The sequence below is a fragment of the Pelodiscus sinensis genome, chromosome 3 (genome assembly GCF_052426305.1).
Source record: "Pelodiscus sinensis isolate ZL-2025 chromosome 3, ASM5242630v1, whole genome shotgun sequence".
NCBI lineage: Eukaryota > Metazoa > Chordata > Testudines > Trionychidae > Pelodiscus > Pelodiscus sinensis.
The window spans coordinates 186,173,289-186,192,815 of NC_143054.1; the positions used below are offsets into that span (position 1 = coordinate 186,173,289).

General features: G+C 39.8%; 1 protein-coding gene across 1 annotated transcript in view; it reads right to left on the bottom strand.

Moving 5' to 3' along the window:
- Positions 1-1,206: 1,206 nt before the first annotated feature.
- ACTR2 (actin related protein 2) overlaps positions 1,207-19,527 on the bottom strand; it is a 39,583-nt gene continuing 21,262 nt past the window's right edge. The window contains exons 4-9 of the mRNA XM_075925573.2: positions 13,808-13,880; positions 9,465-9,601; positions 7,288-7,437; positions 6,827-6,972; positions 5,955-6,087; positions 1,207-4,812 (exon numbers count right to left, since the gene is read on the bottom strand). Coding sequence (XP_075781688.1) covers positions 4,642-4,812; positions 5,955-6,087; positions 6,827-6,972; positions 7,288-7,437; positions 9,465-9,601; positions 13,808-13,880 — 810 coding nt within the window. The 3' untranslated portion in view covers positions 1,207-4,641. The remainder of the gene's footprint in view (positions 4,813-5,954; positions 6,088-6,826; positions 6,973-7,287; positions 7,438-9,464; positions 9,602-13,807; positions 13,881-19,527) is intronic.

Sequence of the window (19,527 nt, forward strand, 5' to 3'; positions counted from 1 at the left end):
TTGTTTGACCCAACTACAAAGATAATTGTGTCCACATCCGCATTTTTCACAACACAATCATGTATATCTTCTTCCACCATGGGGCCCAGTGGAGTTTTAGTTCACCCTAGGTAAACCTGGGCAATTATCCCAAGTTGCTCAGCAGACGACAGAGAAGCAGCACATAGAGCAGCACCCTGCGAGAATGGCCAATCGGGCATTATTCTATGTACCAAAATAGGGTAAAATAATTGCCACTCAATGCTGATGACCTGTGTGAAACAATTAGCTGACATAGTCTATTAAGTGTCAGCTTTGTGTGCAAGGATACAAGCTCTGGTTAAAGCTAGCCTGTCACTAAGACATCTAAATTTGTAGGGTAGACAGGGCCCACTGCTAAAAAAACATGAATACTGAGTTATATGAAGTGGTTTCAAGTGCATCTTTTAAAACCTACATTCCTACCCCTTCCAATTAGCACAGTTCTTCACTTTTATTGATTCGGACAGGGAAGAGTATTTAGCACCCTGCCACTTAAAACCAAATACTACTTTTTTCAAAATAAAAGCATTGCTTTTGAAGGCTTTGCTGCGTGTCCCTGGGCTGGCGCCGTCCAGGGTATTTTAAAGTTAATGGGAGTTGAGAGCTCTTAGCACTTCACAGGATTGGAGCCCCAGTAACAGTACCTAGCACAGAAAATCTTAACACTTACCAGCCTGAATTCTGAACATGAATTAAGGCTTTGCTGGCACTGCCAATTAAACAACAAAACTTTTGTAGTTCACAGGTGCTAACACACCTCACCCACAGAAAAGCTAAAGTTTTGCCATGGCCAGTGGCAGCATAAATGCCTCATTGTTGGTAGGAACACTCTTCTGTCAACAACATGAACTGCACTTGTAGGGGTGGAAGTATTTTGCTGGCAAAAGTGCCAAAATGCAGAGTTTACACTGCCTGACTTCTAGCGACACAGTTGTGTTGCTAAAAGCTACGTAGTGGAGATAAAGCCAGATTGTATCATTGATGTGCTTCTTCTCTACATAAGTACCTGATCTAAGATCCAGCGAGGGGTGCTAGTGCCAGTGATCAATACAGAGTTTATGTTGATGTCTCAGATTCTCTAGTTAACAGTTCACAACATTTCCAATTTAAAGTAGCAGATCATAGAAGAAAATATAATAAATGACAGAATTGTGGCCACCCAAAGGAGACACAGGAAACACGAGCTACTTTGAAAAATCTGAATTTATTTTTTAAACTTAAAAGACCTGTCAATTTGTTTAAGTGGATGTTTCTATTTCCAGTCATGGTCTCAAACGTCACTGTGTTTTAACATTGCTCATACAAGTATAAAAAAAGCCATTCACGTAAATAGCTACATCGATTAACATCCTAAAATGCATTGTGTTTTCAAAGCAGGTATGTTTAAAAAAAGGTTGTTCACAAGGCCTCTTACAATTGCTGAGGCATCATATTTATGCAGTATTTATGCTTAGACTTTTATTAAAGTTAAATCATAAATTTTTACTTGGTATTTGGTTTTTAAAAAGTTAAAATCAGGTTGTTTTCACAGCAACATTGAAGTTCTGAAGTGGGAGATCACACACATGAAAGATCCGCTCTGAGCATAAGAGCACCCATTCAACACACAAACGTGCCATTTGGGTTACATCTAAATGCACTCTCTCAAACCCAGGATAGCAATAATTTTTAATGCTATGGTAGAGTGTAATATAAATACAGATTCTCCATAGAAACTCGTTACTGCAAAACTAAGGAACATCCATTGCTCATGGTACTATGAAGTATTCAGGCCTAAGGGGCAGATCTTACTATTCTTACTCACACAGACCAAGGATGTTAACGGCTACCTAGGTAATTGCTAAGCAACTGCTTGTCAGTTAACGGTCCCAGTTAACTGTAACAATTCCTCCCTCCCCACTCTTCCCCCCGGCACGCTGCTGCCTCTGATACAGAGGCAGCAACATGGGGAGGCAGGCGGGAACCAGGTTTTTAAAACCATCTCTCTGCATGGACCAGTTCCTGCCTGCTACCCCTGTCCATGGGAAGCCCCAGCTAACCGTGGAGAGAGCCTGCTCCAGCATCCCACAAAGCAGCCTCTGTCTGCAGGGAGCTCAAGCCCCCTGCGGACAGGGGCTGCTGCGGATCTGCACTGCTGCCTCTGTATCAGAGGCAGAAGCTCAGGGTGGCAGAGGATTCCCTAGGAGTGGGGCTCACTCATTGACTACTGATCCCACCCCACCCCTGATGGGGTGGCGCTGAGTAACCGTATAACAGCTAAAAATTTTAGAAGTTACACATCATTAAAATAACTGATTTCTAACATCCCTAACACAGACATACCTACCTGAGGCCAGTAGGAGAATAAATTTGAGCAAAAGATTGTGTATGGTAGGTCCCTAAGTTTGAATGTTCAAATGGCAGATTGTTATTCTAAAAATGTCATTCTTTGGTTTACTTCCATGGCTTTTGGACACACTGAGAATGAAGAGACATGCACCATGTGAGGAAGGAACAAACTGCTATTTGTTCTGAACACAAGTCTTTTACTGTTGACAGCTGTACAGCATTTCTAAAGCATAACAGGTATTAAACTTACAGAAAACTACAGGAATTCAGAGTACCCCCAAAATCTAGTAACCATTGTAAGTGCATGCACTGAGGCATGACCGGCATGCCTATAAATTCATATTGTTCAAGTTAACGGTAATCACAGCTACAAAAAAATCTCTCCTATAATTAAATGGTCACTATTAACAGTACTTCGGTGACTATTTTAGAATTAAAGAAATGAAGACATTGTTATGCTTTCAGCCAAAAGGAAGCTTCGTCTCCAAGAATTTAGGAATGAAAAAAAAATCTGGAATCAAAGCATGGTTTACATATTGCAATGTTCTATGACGGTCCAATGTTCAAAGGGATGTGTGTAACTGGCAGGTTTTAGCATATATACCAATGAATGCAATGTCATGCACACCAAACTTGTAAAGTCTGTCCCTACTTGCACAATGGATTCTGGCTCTGCTGTTGTTAAATGTAATAGTAAGCTTTTAGAAAAATCAGGTAAGAAATTACACAAATTGGTATTTTCAATGAATGGCAAAGTGACACAATGAATAGTTTGAAGGAAATGCCTATTTGAGCAATTTATGCTACACTTTGCAGCAAGGCAGCAGATTTTATTCTAAGGATGGTACTGTATTTTCTGTTCACAAGAAAATCTTACTGGCAACTGTACTAAAAAGAGCTGTGATAACTGCCAGTAATATCTATTTTTCAGTGTTGCTTAGTTTTTAATTGTGTTTTTTGGAAACAATATTCACAACACTGGTTTTACTTCCTTCCCTATCAGTATCAAAAATCGAGCCTGGATAGAGTGAATTGTGGATATTTACCAACTAGAAATAAGTCTCACATGTCTGTTATTTTTAACTGCAACAAATATAGGTCATTCTTCATAACCCGCTGCCAGTGGTTGTTATAAATATCTACTTGCTTTATTTAAACAAACATCGGTCAGTTAAGATGAAAGATTAATTTGTAATAACTACTTGGCACTGGATTCACGGACTTGCAAATTTTAACAGAAGTGCTTCTGATGTACACAAAAGCATTTACAATAAGCTTTTACAACTCACGTTTGTCGAGATATTTTATTGTATCTAATTAGAATTATTACAGGCATTTTTGAAAAAATATTTTTCAATAGATTAAGATTCAGACTCCAGTCCCAGCTTCTCTAAAATTTCTTAGTTAAAGCCTCAAGCCCAATGAAATGCAATTGATAATGTAACATTTCTTGCTCTCTATTACATGGACATATCTTGATACCAACATTTAACTATAAAAAGAATTTTTCTAAATAAAGTTGAATCCCAGTATCCCCTAACAGCAAAGCTATACAATACTAAGAATCAGTAAGGCCAAGAATTTAAATGTGTCAGAATATTGGAGGTTTCTGACAATTTAAAGTTTTGTGGAAACAACTGCTTTGATAGCCTTTCAGAAGAAACACACCATGAAAAACCACCTTGATTAAGTCATTTTGTTTAGGAACTCGTCAGACAGTTTCAGATAAACTGTGTTAGAAGGCAGTCTAAGTGACCAGTGCATTTGGAGTCAAACTATGTTGGAACCGCATTGAAAGCTGTTTGGGCTGGTTAAACCAGTTCCTAACTATGGCTTTAATCAGAATTCCTAACCGCGGTAAAAAAGGCCAATGGAAACAGAGTCCAAGGATGCAAAGGTAAACACCACAATAATGTGATGGTAAAAGCTGCTGCTGAAAGGTTTTCTTATGTCTTATGAAAGGTACACCACCCGCAGTAAGCTAGAAATAAAAGCCAGCAGCGTTACAGCAATAAACCCAGAAGAAAAAAAAGTCTACCAGAATTGCCTTCCTGGGAAGGAACAATGCAGTCTACAGACTGCTCTTGCTCTGTTTTGTTTGCAAGGAAGTGGTCAAATTTAGCCATATTAACAAACATTTAACAATAGCTACCCCAAGAAGCCAGAACAAAACCTGACCTCTGGATCAAAGGGCAGAGACAGGTCTTTCTATGTCATGTAGCTGAACGAATTCAAAGATTGGCAATGAAGGAATAAAAGCTTTAGACATGTGATAGGAATAAGGTTGGGAGTTTATCGAACGGTCACACCAAGCTTCTCCAGCACATGCACTCCCTTCTCTTGGTATTCTTGTCGGGTCATCCAGAAGTTGTCTTTGTCTTTCATGATGTCTGCTAGAACTGCACCACCTAGAAACACCATGTGCTTTCGACGAGGTGGATCTTCAATACGGATCTTAAATTTCTAAGCAGGAATAGGAATAGGGAGACAGTGTTGCTTGGATTCCTGGGACAAAATCATCCTGTCTACAACTAATGGTGAAATTCTAATTGTGTTTAGTGGGAAGAAAGTGAATAAAATACTAGGAGACGGCATGCTGCATATGAACTTTCTGCTTGTATCAACTAAAATGCAATCAATAAAAGCAGCCTGCCCTATTTTGCATTTTAAAATGTGTGATTATGAAATACATAAACTACCAAACTAGGAATATTTTAAAATGATAAAAGAATGTGAAGTGTTTTCTTGACTAATTAGTACAGTTTAAGTATTCTGGCTACCTATACAATTAGCTCAGTCCAATTATGATCCAGAAAACCTTTTTAAAATAAAGTACTCTTCAGGGATTTAAAGAGAACATGTTTTATTAAAAATAGATTTTGTTAAAAGGTGTTTTGAAAAGAGTCCGGATACAATTCAAAATTGAAAAACAAAAAAACCCTTCGTTCCAAAAAGCATTTCCTCACTGAAGTCAGACCTTCCTTCTTCAAGGTAGACAGCAATATAATGCAATTTTAGTTCTGCAATTCTTGTCTGGATATGTTTACCCATGACAATTACCAATCAATTAAAGGGAAGGAAAAGACTGATCCACACAGAGCACTTGTGTAATGTGGTATTAAAAATAAAAAATATTCAAGGATAAAGGGGCAGGTAAGCCATCCAAACTAAGAGCTGATATTCAAAACTGATACATAGCAGACATTGCCACAGTTTAGAAAATACGATTACTTTTGTTGCTAATAGTAGTTAATTCCTAAGGTATCAAGTCAGATCTGAGTGCAAGACTGCTCACCAACGTTTAACAGCAGATATTTACATTAAAATTCTGCTTAACCTTCTGAACTAACAGCACTGTGGCCTTGTTTAAAGTGTATTTATACCTGTCACCAGGATGGCAATACAAAGTCTGTATTAGTCATTCTGAAACACTGAACGGCTACATTTCTATCACTGAAGTTCCAGTTAGGATGGGATGTTAATACTTCACATACTTGGCAACGATAGGCTTTTCATGTCCTATTGCTGACCATCTTGCTCCCTCTTGTGGTAGTTCAGGATATCTGCTCTATCCACTAATGAAGCAATTAATTAACTGTACTTACAGAGAGTTTTTCCACATCTCCTTTCAGAACCCGTTCCAGGTACAGCTGTTTAAGTTCACGTTCCAGTCGTGAAGGAAGCCCAGGGTACATAGTGGACCCTCCAGACAATACAATGTGCTTATAGAATTCAGACCTAACATAGGAGAAAAAAAATTCTAGCACAATAGTTCTCTTTTGTACAATGAAAAAAGAACCCCAATGTAAAGGTAAGCAGGTAAGTGAAAGTCCAAGAAATATAGATAGCGGTCACTGAACAAACATTTTTAGAATTAACACTGAAGTAGCTACATATTCTCTTACTCAATATAAACTCTCCATGAAATATGCCTTGGAATAACACTGCAGGTCCCAAAGAGAGATTGTGTTAACTCTGATCATGAATACAAGTTGAACCTCTCTAGTCCAGCATCCTTGGGACCTGACCAGTACTGAATCAGAGAATTTGCCAAACCATGGAAGGTCAATATAGTCTACCAGCATTACCAACACTTCCACAGCTTACTGTGCTCTTAGAAGACATTCACAGGTATATTAGAGCTAAATAACAGTACACTGAGAGCCAGGACTGGTGGTTGTATACAAACTTTATGGGATAATGGGAAACTTGGTCACACCCGGGATAAATGGACATCCAACTAACGGAAATCATGCTGGACTACAGATGTTGCAGGACCAGAGAATGCTGGATTAAAGAGGTTCAACCTGTACAAATGGTGCAAGAAAACACTTTGCCACACTCACCATTACCCTGTACTTAGAAATCATCTTTCACCTATTCTCATGAAAGGTCCATTTTTGTGAATGAATTGATTTTTCCTTGTCCACACTTGTGCTCTGATAGATCCATAGCATTTTAGATGTCCTGTTCTTACCTGGTGTCAATGTCAGCTGCCTGTATGGTATTAAACAGCAGTTCAGCAACACCAACCCCTTCTACATTGATTAAGTGAGGCTGAAACAGAGCTTCTGGTGCCTCAAACCGCTCTCCACCAACTTTGATAATCCTGCCATCAGGGAGCTGTAGAATAGAAAGCACAAATTAAAGCTTAGGCTGCTATTTCTGGGCTGCTAAGACATAGTAGACCAAAAAAAGCAGGATCTTCCATTATGAAACAGTATATAAGAAAACAATCATTTTCCATACTTACTACAGTTTCAACCATTATGAAAAACATTGTTTAGTATTGTTGGGAAAAAGTTCCAAGTCTTATAGTCATTTTATAACTTCATCTGAAGTTATTTACAAAGACTAGGAATCTGCTACTTATATTGGAAAAGACTCATCATATGGGTTCTAAACTTCTAAATTAACGTGTATCTCTCATACACTCACCGTGTAGGACTCAACTAGCACTGTGGTCTCCAAGGCTAGTTTCTGCTCCTGCTCAATGTTGTATCCCACATAACATAACTTCTCCTTGATCATACGAACAGTTTCAAAGTCAGCAGAATGGTTGAAGGCATATCCTCGCAGCAACAGCAGCTGATGTGAAATGAATGTTGGGTTAGCAATAAACTAACTCAGTTCACATTTAATTGATTACTCCTCTTCTTTTGTATTTCTCAGAGGAAACAGACTTCTCTAAAGACAAATTCAATGAAAAATGTGACTGACGTGACAAGACTCAAGTTTGAAAAAGTTAGGGTAAGGGTCAAACTGCATGTATTTCCATCGGTGTGAACATACTATAACTCTGAAAAGTAGAAGATACATTCCACACTACAGTTTTCACTATGATCTTCACAAAGGATGATGTGACAGAAAGAGCTCTAATAAATTGTTCTTTTGTTTGGGATTTCACTTCAAAATCTGGAGATGTGTTATGATTTCTTAATCCAGATGATTTCTTTTAGGTCTTTAAAGGCTAGCAACAACACAATTGATTTTAATTTGACCACTTTACTGATTAGATCAGAGTCACTTTTGCTGCAGAAGATGCATAAACATTCCTCACTGCTATATAAATACTGGGAAAGATTTTCCCACTTACTTGAAATTTTTTTTTAAAAATTACTCAAGCTCTGAAGATTCACAAGCAAAGAATGTAGTCACCATCAATTTAAGTGGCTAAATCCCTAGGCTACACTAAAAGTAAGGGGTTAGATTGAGAAATGCAGATCAAAGATGTCATGACATTGATTAACTATTTTACCAAACATGATATTTGAAATCCTCTCTGGTACACAGTCTATGTAATGTTAACTCACTGTGGGAGCCTCTCAAAATGGATTTCCTTCACATTAGGGGAGACCAAATTCAAAAATAATGTATTAGGGAGTGTAAGTTACATACCAACTTAAGAGTCCTGTGCAGCAGTATGTAAATCACACTTAATCATAGCTCCCTTTTGCAGTCTGACTCTTAGGCTTCAGTGGATGGAAGATTGATGCTGCTGCGATCAATCTTCCGGAGTTCGATTTTGAGAGTCTGGCCTTAGAGTATAACTCAGTCTAGTGTGAATGATTTTAGAGAGAGAGGAGGCAGAATTTGGTGCAGCACATCTCAAGTCTACCATTTTGGAAACGATTTCAGTGACAGGAGGGCTTTGTCTGAAGGAGGTCCTCCAAATCTTTGGTTTCTGATTGATCCTTCTCTGACCAATGCCAGAGGACAAGCAGCACCACCCACTGTTCACACTGCAAAGCAAGACCTAAGAATTCAAGATGTCAAAATTGATGAGGCTCCTCCATTCACTCTTTCCAGAGCACTATGGGACCAGGCTCTAGGCATTCTGCAGCACAAAAATCCTGGGTTTTAAAGGGAAAGAAAGTCCCTGGATTCTGCAAGCAGCTGAATTTAAATTTAAAAAGGGGAGACAGCAAATGAAATGCAAATGTTTATGTCCAGGTACAGTAGCCCTGGTGGTGTGTTTTGATATTAAATTCAACTCAGCCTCATAACTGCCATTTTTAATATACACCAGATATTCACAGGAACTCTTATTTAGGGGGAAGCTGGTGGCTGGAGAAAGGGTGGGGCTTTGGGAATATGGGAGGCAATTTGCAATTGTGGAATAACCACTTCAGCTAAAAGTTTCAGCCTAAATAATGAGCAGTGAAACAGACAATTTACATATTACATCTTAGGTTCCACAGGTTCTCATAGCACTTACATGAATGGGCCAGTTCACACACCACAGAGCTCTTTAGGCCGTTTGGAGAGACTAGTACCATCTGTTCACTGACATACATTATTTGTAGTTAGAGAGTCTTCTTGCAACCCAGGAGAACTAGAAATGTATTTTTAAAAATTGATTCTGAAGCACCAGTCTACAGTAAGGGATAAATCCCCCATAATTTCCATGCCACATATAGGCCCTACTTTAGGCATCTTGAGGGAAGCATACAAACACATTCCCACCACCAACTGAGAGGAAAGAGGACAGATTTCTCCACTGCTAGCAAGCATTCCACTTTATAGGTTCAACTGATTTTTTCTTGGATTGTGGCCACATAGCAAATATCTCTAAGGATAGAGACTGAAGATCCAGGAATTCTTTTTCAGCTTACCTTAATGAGGTATCTGGTAATATCCCTCCCAGCAATGTCTAGTCGTCTTGTAAGATGAGGAAGGGAGAAACCTTCATAGACTGGGCAAATATGAGTGACACCATCTCCAGAGTCCACAACAACACCAGTCAATAAGCCTAAGTAAGAATTGTAATATGGAGAATATTACACTACATTGGGGTTCTCATCTGGACAAACCAGATGGCCAACATATTGTCCTGATGATGAGAAACCTTTCCCCTTGCAAGGGAAGTGTGATCCCATTTTAAAATACAATATTGTACTACAATTAAGTGTTCTACTTCATTTCAACTATTTGTTTTGAGCTTTACTTGGAAAAGTCTGTATGAACAGAGACCAACTCCTCCACCCCAATCTTTTAAAAAAGCTACGAACCTTTCTTACAGGACTGCAGCCCCATCATATGGAATTTTCTCTCATGTCCTGACACCCCAATAAATCATGGTCCAGTTAAATGGAGAATATCTAAACTTGTTGGGGCATAAACTCATTCCTAGATGTTAAATATTGGTTAAATGAATAGTTGATTAATCTCATGAATTCTTATTGGTTAGTTGACTATTCTATAGTCCCCGGGGATGGGGATGGCAGCCAGTGCACTCTGGCCCCACTCCTGAGGAGCCCCCCGTCAACCCGCGCTGCTGCATCTCTATCAGAGGCAGCAGCGCGGAGTGCCACGTAGGAGCTGGTCTGCTAGGAGAGTCAGTTTAAAACCCCGCTCCCCTCAGGGACTAGCTGCCTGCAACCCTGGGTTATTGCCTCTGATAGTGACGCAGCAGTGCAGAGTGGCAGGGGACTCCTCGGGAGTGGATCCAGAGCAAGCTGGAACTGAGCCAGGCTGCCTGCCGGCCTGGCTCCTAATACACTTTAAATGCAGACCTGTAGCGGAGGTAGGTCCTGGACCTGGCGCAAGCCAGGACAGAGCTGGGCTGGTGGCCAGCCTACTAAAAAAATGTACTGGTGGGGGGTGAAATGCGTGTAGTCTATAGCATTAACATATAAGCTTTTGCTTACTGGTTTATCAGTTAATCAACTATCCTATTACATCCCTACTCCTTCCCATATTATAGAAACATAGAACTGAAAGGAACCTTGAGAGGTCATCAGGTCCAGTCCCCTACACTCATGGCAGGACTAAGCACCACAGACCATCCCTGACAGGTATTTGTCTTACCTGCTCTTAAAAATCTCTAGTAATGGAGATTCCACAACCTCCCTAGGGTATTTATTCCAATGCTTTATTCCTAACTATCAGGGTGGTTTTTCCCAACGTTGAACCTAAACCTCCGTTGCTGCAATTTAAGCTCATTGCTTCTTGTCCTATCAGAATTTAAGGACAATCATTCTTCTCCCTCCTCCTTTTAACAGTCTTTTGGACATTTGAATGCTGTGATCATGTGCCCTCTCCATCTTCTCTTCCACACTAAACAAACCCAATTCTTCCAGTCTTTCCTCATAGGCCATATTTTCTAGACCTTTAAACTTTTTTTGTTGCTCTTCTCTGGATCTTCTCCAATTCATCCACATCTTTATTGAAATGTGGCACCCAGAATTGGACAAAATACTAGTTGATGCCTAATCAGCACAGAGTACAGTTAGGGATGTAAGCGACTGGTTGACTAGTTGACTATCCGATAAGTATAAGCTTATCCGATAGTTAACTAGTGATGTGATTAGTTGCTTCTCCCCTCTTGCTGCCTCTATCAGAGAGGCACAGCAAGGAGGGGGAGCGGGAGCTTGGTGGAGCTGGCTTAAACGCCAGTCCCCCCCGCACTGTCTCTGCGGGGGGCAGAGGAGGTAGAGGTAAAGCAGGAAACAGCGCAAGTGGGGACTGAAGCAGTCTCCACTCACTCTGCTTCTGCCGTGATTTTGCTTTTGAAATGTCCAAGGGCTCTTGAAGATTTCAAAGGCTGCAGGGAGCACTAAGCCAGTAGGAGTTCCCCACTCCCGGCGGGGAATCTGCTTTTGAACCACTGGGGCTCTTGTACATTTCAAAGGCTCAGGTTGCCACAGGGAGCAAAGGGCCAGTCCCCCACTAGCCCTGCACTCCCTGCTGAGTTTCTGCTTTTCAACTGTAGCGAGAGCCCAGCAGAACTCTTGCTACAGTTTAATGACAGAGGTGCCCTTATTGACTAATTGAACAGTCGATGAAAATACCAATGACTAGTTGATTAGTTAATCAATCTAAATTGAACACCCCTAAGTAGAGTATAAAAATTACTTCTCGTATCTTGCTTGCAACACTCCTATTATGCATCCTGGAATCACGTTTGCTTTTTTTGCCACAGTGTTACACTACTGACTCATATTTAGCTTGCAAAATCTCTAGATCCCTTTCTGCAGTGCTCCTTTCTATGCAGTCATTTCCCATTTTAAAATGGAGATATACCTATCTCATAGTGCTGGAAGGGACCTTGAGAGGTCATTGAGTCCAGTTCCCTGCCCTCACAGCAGGACCAAGTACTATCCCTGACAGATTTGCCCCAGATCCCTAAATGGCTCCCCTCAAGGACTGAGCTCACAACCCTGAGTTTAGCAGGTCAATGCTCAAACCACTGAGCTATCTCTTCCTCCTACCCCCCACCCCAATGTGTGTGTGAGAAACTGCATATATATTAAGAGTGCTAGTAGTGTTCATGGGTATATTTCAACTACAGTTAACCCTTAGGAAACTAGATAATTAAATACATAGCAGTCTCATACATCATGCACCACACATTCATTTGGTTGATAGTATAAACATCAAAGTGTTCTAAAAGTTAGAATTGTTTTGTAGTTTACTATTTACATAGGGATTGTCTCAAGACTCATATACCCCAAAATGCAGGCACATGCAGAATTATAGGCTAAATTTCCAAAACCTCTGACATGAGTGAGCACTGGAGTTGTTCAGCACTACCGAGAAAGAAATCCGCCAATGACTTTAGGCACTGTCAACAGAGACTCTCAGGCAGCCCCTGAAGTTTAGAGTGGGCAGGAAGTCTGCAGTCCATCCTGTCCTTTGGAGACCTGTCTCAGAGCCTGAGGTTAAGGATACACAGGTCCTTGATTGGGAATAGAGAGGTTTATCACCTATGCCACTGTGGGAATAATGGTACTTCCCTTGTACTATAAAGAATATAAAATACCAAAAGAAAAATCCTTCCCAGTGAGACTATGTGCGCCAATTCCAGCCTGGAAAGAATTTTTATTGTTCAGTTATGAACCCAATCAAATTCGATTTAAGAGAAGTTTGGGGATTAGTTTAACTCAAGTATCATAAACACATCAGCTGAATTTTGGGGTCATCTTTTACAGTCCTTCTAGAAGTTCTGAACTGTTGCACAAAAGTTTTTTCCCCCTTTAAGGGAAAAAAATCATAGTTGGTATTGAACGGAATTGTTCAACGGTTTTCCTGCTAGCACTTAAATCTGTAAATATAACCATGTTCAGTTGTCAATATCTTGCTCTCAACATGTGGTGTGGCAGAGCAAATTTATACCATTCTTGATATCACAGCTTTTATAACAGATGTTATTGCAAAAAGGCTGTGCACATCCTACAATTTAAAGGTGAATTCAGTAGGCTACTAATAAAAGGTGTAAGGAGCCATATTATCATACACGTATGCTTGAAATTAAGTATCTTCCAAGGCTTAGGGTGAAATCCAAGCCTCACACTGTGAATGGCAAAAACCCATTAGTTTCAATGGGACCAGGATTTCATCTCCAGTATCTCAATTCTCAAACTCAAATAGTGATGTATTCTAACTTCTAAGTTTGTATTATAAGTAGAAAGGAAATCTACTTTCTTCTCTTTTCCCAGGAAAAATAAAATAAAAAAAGCAATATCATCTTAATGGCGTCACAACTTTTACGCATCAACTTAAAGCAATTTAATTTTGCTTCCATAAAAATCAAGTCAAATTTAAAGGACTGGTTGCTGACACATTTTCTTGAAAACATGCTAAAGGCTTTCTGAAAATGACACTTTAAAAATCTGAGATACAAGGTCAGTTAGTTATATATTACTAGGACTTTGCATTTACAAACAAGATTCCAGTGTGGTATTTTTATAGGGAAAGGAGGAATCATGAGAAGTGCTACTCATGTTGATGCCGGTCAAACAAACTCTTCATGAAAATCTAGTCAGCCAGGCTCACTTATATTAGTGACGGATTGGAACCAAGATCTTTTCTTTATTAATACCTAGGGCAGTCAATTTTTGAGTTAATTACATGAGTTAACTGCAGTTAAATCGGTAGCACTATTAATGCCATGTTAAGACTTCAACAAAGTAATGCATATAGATATTAAAGGTGCTAAGTTGTAATCTTTACCTACCTTGCGCATATAAAGTAAGAACAGCCTGAATGGCGACATATACCCCAGAAAACTGGTATGTCTCAAACATTACCTGAAAAATAAACAAAATCCAACAACAAAACTTAGTGTCCAAATAAGAAGATTCTTTAAAGTTTTATAGCAGCTTAAAAGAAAAGTTTACATTTACTGTGATTATTAGGCGATCGATATAATGGGGTATTATTTTGCTACCGTTATTGGACAAATATTTTGTAGCATTATGTTGTTGCAAGCTGTGGCAACAAATACATGCTTTGATTCTTTGTACCCATCAGTAGCTTCCTATAATAATTGGATTTTACACAACTATTCAGGTTCTTTTTTATAAACTGCAGAAAAATTTATTTCCCTCCAACAAGCAACACCTAAACAGTTGCTCATACATGCAAATGAGAGGAACTATCAGTTGTGGGTGTGTCAGTCTAAGGACATGAGAGAGAAAAGGTGGGTGATAGAATATTAGACCAAGTTCTGCTGGTGACAACATAAAGTTACAGATTGTTGTAATAAGCCAGAAATCGGTGTGTCTAGTCAGTTGATGATTTTTAGTGTCTAGCAAAGTTGTGAATTTAAGCTCCCAGGCTCATCTTTGGAAAGTCTTGTACAGATTTCCTTTGAGGATGAGGACTGGTAAGTCAGACAGAGCGATCACTTTGTGAAAAGTATTTCACTCACAAGTAACAGAGTGTTTTTGTGTTTTATCATTTTCCTGTCTGGTTTCATCCACATAATTGCTATTGTGGCATCCGGCGCACTGGATGAAGTGTATCGCATGTAGTGACAGTCATGTGTAGAGCCCACAGATCTCGAAAAAACGGTTACTAATCTTTCTGTGACAGATGTTTGAGATGTGTTGCTCACGTCCATTCCCCAATAAATGGCCACGTGCACTGTTGCCAGAGATTTCCTCCCGCCCCCTAGTGGTATCCTTCGATCCAGCTCTAGTGCCACCTGGTGTTAGGCGCTTATGTGCTAGCATAACGGGGATGCTAGTCTCACACCTTCTCACTTCTTTCTTGCCAATTAACTCTAACAGAGGAGCAGGAGGATGGATTGTGGAATGGACATGAACACTATTTCTTGAAGAACAGTTACAGAAAGGTTAGTAACCATTTTTTCCTTCGAGTGCTTGCTCATGTCCATTCCACATTAGATGATTCACAAGCAGTACACTAGGAGATGAGCTCAGAATGTATGGACATTTGAACCATAACAGCTCTCCCGAACCTGGCGTCGTCTCAAGCCTATGGAGCAAGGACTTTGTAGGGTGAGAAGTTATGCACTGATGACCAGGTTGCTGCCCTTTAAAAGTCTTGGACTGGAACCTGTGTAAGGAATGCTGTTCAAGAGGTTTGAACTCCCATGGAGTGAATGGTTATGATAGCCAGAGATGGGACATCTTCCTGCTTATAACATTCCCAAATACAGAGGTTATTCAGGATGAGATTATTTGGGCCAATGCTTGTAGGCCTTTCATCCTTCCTGCTACTTCTACAAAGAGTTGCATGGATCTGCAAGTATGAGAGGGGAAGCCGTGTTAGTCTGAATCGGCATAAACAACGAGAAGTCCTGTGGCACCTTATAGACTAACAGATTTATTGGAGCATAAGCTTTCGTGGGCAAAGATACAGCTGATGAAATGGGTCTTTGCCCACAAAAGCTTATGCTCCAATAAATCTGTTAGTCTATAAGGTGCCACAGGACTTCTCGTTGTTTATGGATCTGCAAAAAGATTTAGTCCTCTTGATGTAGAACAGTGGTCTCTAACCTTTTTACACCCAAGATCACTTTTTAAGTCTCAGAACAGGTGAAGATCTACTGCCCCGCCCCTTCCTTGAAGCCCCGCCTACATTACATGAGGAAATCTAATGTAAATGTACTGTGCAGGTGCGCAGTTCAGAGAGGGCTCAATAGCTACTCTTAGAGCCCCTGAGATCTACCGGTAGATCGCAATCTACTGGTTGGTGACCACGGATGTAGAAGGTGAGGGCATACCTATCTTCCAATGAATTAAGCTGCTGCTTTTCTGAATTCTTGATAGATTTTGGGAAGAAGAATAGTTGGAAAATGATCTGGTTACTATGGAACAGCAAAACCACCTTTGGCAGGAAGACTGGGTGGGAAGACAGTTGAACCTTGTCCTTGAAGAACACTATAGTGCTGATATAAAGGCCTTGATTTCAGAAGGCATGACGACAGTGGTTCAAAAGGAGCACCTACGAGCCTCGATGGAATCAGACTTAAATTTGAGGGGAGGGGAGGGAAGTGGGGAAAAAAAATCAACTCTCAGACCTGAGGGAAAAGGACAGGCCTTTAAGAAAGTTCATTTCATAAGAGAACACTAACCAGAGGTTACTCTCAGAAATTACTATTAAAATGCACCTTGATAAATATGAGGGCCAAAGCCTATTGTTTAAGATGGAACAAATAATCCAGGATAGACTGAAAGGAAGATGAGTCATAAAGAGGTCTTGTTGAGACGCCTATATCAAGAAACGCTTCCATTTAGCAAGGCAGATAGCCCTAGTCACAGTGGATGGTTTCCTACTACCCAGCAAGACCTGTCAAACTTGTTCTGAACATGCCTGCTCCTCCAAGATTAGCCATGTAACATCCACACAGTTAGGTGAAGGGAGCTGCGTTCGGGTGGAGAGATCAGGGCTGTGCAGAGCAGAAGTGGAGTTGCTACTGATATATCTAGCAGCGTGTCAAACCAGCACTGGGGTAGCCATACCAGGCCTAACAAAGTAATTCTTGCCTTGTCCTGTTTGATTTTCAGAAGGACTCTATTCTCTGAACTGGAAAAAGTCAATTTTGGCTAATTTATAAACAGGAGCAGCACTCCAAAGGTGGCTTGGACCAGGTTCATGCTGTTTTCTTTACTTGAACCTCTATATGACCCTGGATCAGTCACTGAGGTACAAGGCAGACCTGAATGCTTCTTTGTCTGAGGAAGGCAGCTACAGCTACCATGCACTTCATGAACATCCAGAGGCTGTGGACAGGACGAATGGAAGAGCAGTGAATGGATGAATCTAGTTTATAATAAACTTGAGAAAACAGAGGTTACTCTCAGTGTCCCTGGCCTCCATCATTCCCTCTCTGGATCCAGTGGACCACCCTTGACTTTCAGGGCTTTAGGGTACAGCTACATGGCAATATTATTTCAAAATAACTAGCATTATTTTGAAATAACTTTGTCCGTGTCTACACAGCAGGCAGTTATTTCAAAATAATGTCAAAATACTGTCAAGCTGGAGGACTTCTTACTCTGACTCCTGTAACTCTCATTGTACAAGGAGTAAGGGAAGTCAGAGGAAGAGCGCTCTATTTAGAAATAAGTGCTGTGTAGATGCTCCCAATTTCAAAATAAGCTACACAACTGATGTAGCTCAATTTGTGTAACTTATTTTGAGTGAAGCCCTGCTGTATAGATGCACCCTTACTTTCATATTTCTATCTTCCATGGCCACAGAAGGTTTTCACTGGATCCAGAGAGTGGACACTGAAAGTAACATGTTTCTTGAGACAGCTGTTGAGTCAACACAGATCCATGATCAGACAAAGGCCTCCTTTTGCCTTTGCAATTAGGAAATAACTGAAGTAAAACCCCTTCCCTCTTAAGTTTCAAGGTACCTCCACCATGGCCCTCATCTGTAGGAGGGTCTGCACCTCCTGGGCAAGGAGTTGCTAGTGAGAAGGTCTACTTGGACTCACCAAAATACTTATGAGATCCTAGCTGGGAGGCTGAGGTGTATGGAAGCAGTTGATGGTGCTTGTATCCTCTACATTCCTGTCACTTTCTGATGCTCACCTATTTTGACTCATTACTTCAAACTTTTTTTGTGCAATACATAGAAATAAGACCATGCAGCTGAAATGTAACAAATTGGGCCAGCCCCTTACAATAAATCCACACAGCGCAACCAACTGCGAGCATCTAAGCCAGTATCGCAAGCTATTTTCTATAGCTCTGCCTTCCTGTTCTTTGTGAAGACAGAATAGAACAGTGTGGCCAATTCCTGATTTTATCATCAGTCTCTCAATATTTGGTGTTTTTCTTAAAGCTCCAGCTCATGGAATGAGGAGACTGTGTGAGATTCTAAGGTTTCATTATAAAAAGAAAAGCAAATTGTATGGTTGTGAAGAAAATCTTGAATATGTAAGTGAACATATCCTAAAGCCTGAGAAGTCAGATAGTAAAGAACCTAGAAATGGCTATTTAAAAATAGTAATGTAAATTTCTGAAGCCTTGCTAAGGATTCTTAAATTATATAAGATTTAAAGAAAGAAATGTATATTTCATGTAACACAAAATAAAGGTAACTTTTTTTTCAAACATTTTAATATCCTGCTGCAATAAGCAAGTATAAAAGACACAGACTTCCTGGATGATTTTTAAAAAGCAATATGTTAAAGTTAGCCACAGTTTAAATTGCACTGCTAATGAATCACATTTAATTATACCTTGCTAACATATACTGTTCTAAGAAACAGCACTCATCAAAACGTATACAAGTAAAATATCAAAGAGTTCTTACTCTGCATCCTAGTTCTCCTAAACTACATAATTGTATTTTAATGGTTAATTGCTAATTTGCCTTTAGCTTATAAGTTTAAATACAATTTGACTATGTAAAGAAAAAGACTCTACAGACATTGTAGGACAGTGCTTCACTGAGTGGTTTTTTACCTGTTTACAGTGAAGGCAAGAAAGCCTGAGTGAACAAAATCCCCGGTTTATTACATCCATGAGTCAGAAGTGATTGGCCACTACCCCTTGTCTCAATATGCTTTTACCAGAACAGAAAAAATGATAAGATTTCAGTAGCTTTGAGCATTACAGGCTGATTAAACCAGAAATGCTCTGACAGCTGACTATTTAAAACATACAGCTCCAGGAAAAAAATGGCATTTCACATCTTAATTTTAAAAATATCTAAATGAATCAAGCACTGGCTTTTTCTAACTTCTCCTTGGCACTGTTTCAAAAACTCTGCTGTCAACATGGCTCAAATGAAAAGACTGGCCCCTTTCACAAATTTCTTCCTTCAAGTTAAAACTAGGGATATAAAATCCCAGTTTAAAAGTTTACTGGTTAAACAGAATGTTAAACATTCTGTTTAATTGGTTCCTGCTGGGCTGAAGCACCACCCTCTCCCTCAGATAATGCTGTGACACTTAGTTGGATTTTAAAAATAAAGTAACTCCAGTATACTTGGGAATGGCTGCAGAGATCTTGGCATAAAAAGTGAGATCTCGTGTGGTTAAAAATTGATTATCCAAAGCCAACTGCAAAAAAAACTGGAAGGCTCAGCATACGTTTTTCTAAAACACTTGCATGAGCCATATATACAGAAAGACAGAAAATCAAGGAGGAAGTAAAAATAAAAATATCAGGTTGTGGAACTGACTGAACTATGCAATGTGGAAGACAGCTTGTTAGAATAACTAGTCACCCTGAACATTCAGATATGTGCAGGATAACACAGGTTAGCAGTAAGGTACTATAAATGCCACGATTTAATGTGCTCAAACACAGTAGTTTAGTAAGTTAGAAGGCAGAAATGATGTTTTACCTCAAAAGGGAGCGTGGGAAAGAACAGCAAACAAAACAAGAAATTGAGCTTCTAAACCTCAGCTGACACAGAATTATTGCTGTTCCCAATCTGTAGGATTCTACTGCTCATAAAATGAGC